Here is a 3900-nt window from a genome sequence, read left to right as displayed (position 1 = left end):
TAAAAGGAGAGATTGTAATATTCCTTCCCACTTTCTAAAGAACTAGCTCTTGTGGAAGTAGGCACCATTGGCCGAACCACGGTATATCTTTGTGTTGTGGTATGCATTTAATTCTGTTTTATATTATTATCTGTTGTTAATAGTTGTTTAGCGAGTTAGGCATGTTAGTATATGTTGTAGTTAATATTTAGAATTTGTCTGGAATTGATTGTGTTCAAGTACAAATTATCTGTGTAGTGAGGAAATCGATTGGTATTGGTATAAACCCCAACAGTTTGTCGTTACAAGCCACTACTCTTGCCTAATAAGAGATTCAAGATAGATTATTTTCTATATAGTAGGATAATTTCACTTTACACAGTTGATAAAATACTTTGAACGTAGGCATACGTCATTTTGATTCCTCTTGAAGTCTAGAAAAGGATTGGTGTCGCATTCAAAACAAAAATCAAACAATAAAAGAAAAGAGTGTTCAATAGAACCACACCAATCCAAGAAATCAGAAGCAGCCAACCATTCTGGTGGCTTCCTAGCAGATGCAGAAAAAACTGTAGCCACCCTAATGGATCCCACTCCTTTAAAAAGAAAGCTGGCTGAAGTGTGGAACAAGTCATGTGGTCAGCTAGTCATGCACCTTATCCATGTGCCAATTATATTGTCGTCTAACACAAAACTTCTTGATTGGGCACACACACTGACACACTAGCCAAACTACAGTTCACTTGAGCCGCTAAACGCCTATAAATTGCACTCGAACCTCCATACAGTTCCCATAAAAAAAGGGGGTACCACACTACCACATACATATATAGAAAGTTTTCAGCCATTGCAAGAGAGTCTAAAGAGTAACAAACATGGAATGCTTCCCAATTATCAACATGGAAAATCTGAACGGTGATAAGAGAGCAACAACCATGGAGATCATTAAAGATGCCTGTGAGAACTGGGGCTTCTTTGAGGTAAGTTGATTTTATTCCTCGCTTGTGCTATGTTTTACAGCAACACAATTCCTTTTTCCAGTACCATTTTTGGACCTATACGTGCACCTTTTTTAGTTGAACCTTAGTTGATATAGTGTTACATTTCTGTCTATAAAATAAAATTAGAAAACGAAATTCAAAAATAAAAATAAAAAATACAAGAAGAAGAAGAAATAAATGTTGTGAAATATATGCATCAGTGCATCTGATGTTTATGACATGTTAATGACAGTTGGTGAATCATGGGATCTCTCATGAACTGATGGACAAACTGGAGAAGTTGACAAAACAACACTACAAGAGGTGTATGGAACAGAGGTTCAAGGATTTGGTTGCAAGCGGAGCTCTCGAGGGAGTAGAAACTGAACTAAGTGACATGGACTGGGAGAGCACCTTCTCTGTGCGCCATCTTCCCGAATCGAACATATACGAGGTCCCTGATCTCGACAACGAATACAGGTAACACTATCAGTAATTTATAAGTCTCAATTCACTTGGAAGGCACAAATATGTGATGCATATCGAAATTCGATACAATGAAGAGTTAACAATGTGTATTGTATGTGTTAGTGAATGAGTCTGTACTAAAATATTTCATAAACTTGTTTGGACATGACACAGGAAGACCATGAAGGAATTTGCTCTTGAGTTGGAAAAACTAGCTGAACAACTGTTGGACTTGCTATGTGAGAATCTTGGGCTTGAAAAGGGGTACCTCAAGAAGGCTTTGTGTGGATCCAAAGGTCCCACTTTCGGCACCAAAGTCGGCAACTACCCACCATGCCCACGCCCGGAGCTGGTCAAGGGGCTCCGAGCCCACACCGATGCTGGTGGCATCATCCTTCTCTTCCAAGATGACACGGTCAGTGGTCTCCAGCTCCTAAAAGATGGCCAATGGATCGATGTTCCCCCTATGCGCCATTCCATTGTAATCAACATTGGTGACCAACTTGAGGTACGTACTGTACTCCAATTTTGATGGCAACACCATTATTTGTTAAATTACAGTAAAAATTTTAAATAGAGTTAATTTTTTTTCTTTTTTTTCCATATAGGTGATAACCAACGGCAAATACAAGAGTGTAATGCACCGTGTGCTGACTCATACTGAAGGTACAAGAATGTCAATTGCTTCATTTTACAACCCAGGCAGCGATGCTGTGATCTACCCAGCACCCACATTACTAGAAAAGGAAGAAGTGAACCAGAGCGAAGTCTATCCAAAGTTTGTGTTCGACGACTACATGAAGCTCTACGCTGGGTTGAAGTTCCAGGCCAAGGAACCAAGGTTTGAGGCCCTGAAGGCCGTGGAAAATAATATCAAGGCAACTCCCATTGCGACAGCATAATTAAAGTGGTTCACTTTATAGAGGGGGACAATCATTTTTAGTTCTTGTGTGTTGTGTATATGTAAATGTTGTGGTCCTTGCCAAGCTAATTATGTAAACGAATTTCTGTAGTAATTTGCGACAAATGCTTGGTTTATTGTAGAAAAATGACCAAAACCACTGTGTTATTGTTACATACATATGCAGCTGTCAGTCCCCTCTACCAATATTAGATATATCTATAAGTTGTCTTAATAATACAAAATCTAGAGTTCATTCAAACTTAAAATGTATAATTTCAAAATCTTCCTCTGCAACAACATTGTGTAATTTCCCATCTAACTGTATATAAAATGTAATTAGGCAGTTAGTTTTCTTCATGACATACTCTCTCCAATCTATCCAAACTCCAAAGTCAATGACATTTAAACATTAATAAGTTCGGTAAACTGAAACTTAAGTTCGACAACGCTTGGGGACCATTAACTCAAAAACTTCGGTACCTATTCTTATTAACTCGAAAACTTCATTTGGTACCTATTCTTCTTTGGTGTCTACTGAGATTTTGGAACTTGAGGGAAATGCATCTCACAACGAAAAGAAGAAGGATAAGAGATCCCAACAACGACGTAGACAAGTAATGGTCCATTTGGCAATAATGCAATCTTCATTCCTAAATATATGTCTACATTCCTGCTCTTAAAAGGATATTTTTTCAGAATCGTTAAATTCAAAGTTTCTTGTAATGATACATTAAAGTTCCAATAAGCGCAAATGGTTCTATAGGTCCAAATTTAAAAGAAAGAGCACTTTAAACCCAATTCTGTCTAAATCAAATAATGACATCTAAAGGAATGACTCCACTCTCAAAAATATAGTCTATGATACCCCTGCAGACATGCTCAAGAAGGTGAATGATGGAAAGGCATCTAATCTGGTGATGGGTGACGGTTGCACTACGGAATGGTCTCATTTCTTAGGCAGCTATCCAAGATCTTGGATATTAGTAATGATGTGCCAAATTCTAACGTCAAGGCATTTTCAAGCACAATTAATTGTGGGGTTGGTATAAACCGCAGTTAAGCGTGCTCATGTGATAGTAGTTTCCGGATGAATGACCTATTGGGAAGTCTCGTCTAAATTAAACCCCATTCTTTCTCTGAACTAAATGGGAATATCATTGGTGTGTAGTGTTGGATGGGGCGGATCGTTACATAGTACAAGTCTCAGTTCCACATAAGATAAAGGTGCATACTTATGTACTTACATATAACTTAAAAAAATGTTCAAAGTCACAATTCCATATCAACATCAAGGACTAAAATGCAAGACTAAATTCTGCCTAAGAATTTATGACTCTTTTGGTCCAAGACACTTCTCATATCTTTTGGCCCAAGACACTTCTCATATCTATTCCAACATTTTGTTTTCAATGTGCATGTCTAGTGTACGATGATTCTCCACGAGAGTGAAAACAACTCCGCATATAAGAAAATCTACACTTTTGTACAAAATCATGTTCCACAAACAACTTTGAAATTAAGAAAGAGTTAACATCCTAAGAATACAAAGAACTTTGCAAGAAATTCAAA

General features: G+C 37.6%; 1 protein-coding gene across 1 annotated transcript; it reads left to right on the top strand.

The window, feature by feature from the left end:
• Positions 1 to 679: 679 nt before the first annotated feature.
• On the top strand, positions 680 to 2590 carry LOC147503643 (1-aminocyclopropane-1-carboxylate oxidase-like). The gene is made up of 4 exons (XM_086556905.1): positions 680 to 959; positions 1213 to 1439; positions 1602 to 1935; positions 2036 to 2590. Exons 1-4 carry the CDS (start codon positions 855 to 857, stop codon positions 2327 to 2329), a joined length of 960 nt encoding a protein of 319 aa, XP_086413031.1. The 5' UTR covers positions 680 to 854; the 3' UTR covers positions 2330 to 2590.
• Positions 2591 to 3900: the final 1310 nt, after the last annotated feature.

This window comes from Coptis chinensis, chromosome 4 (genome assembly GCF_015680905.1).
Source record: "Coptis chinensis isolate HL-2020 chromosome 4, ASM1568090v1, whole genome shotgun sequence".
Lineage (NCBI taxonomy): Eukaryota > Viridiplantae > Streptophyta > Magnoliopsida > Ranunculales > Ranunculaceae > Coptis > Coptis chinensis.
Note: the sequence above shows the minus strand (reverse complement) of the source record. Positions and strands in the feature narration are given on the sequence as shown.

Coding starts and splice junctions, on each gene's coding strand:
- LOC147503643 (XM_086556905.1), top strand. CDS start 855: ATGGAATGCTTCCCAATTATCAACATGGAAAATCTGAACGGTGATAAG. Junction 960..1,212: donor AGAACTGGGGCTTCTTTGAG/GTAAGTTGATTT, acceptor TGTTAATGACAG/TTGGTGAATCATGGGATCTC. Junction 1,936..2,035: donor ACATTGGTGACCAACTTGAG/GTACGTACTGTA, acceptor TTTTCCATATAG/GTGATAACCAACGGCAAATA.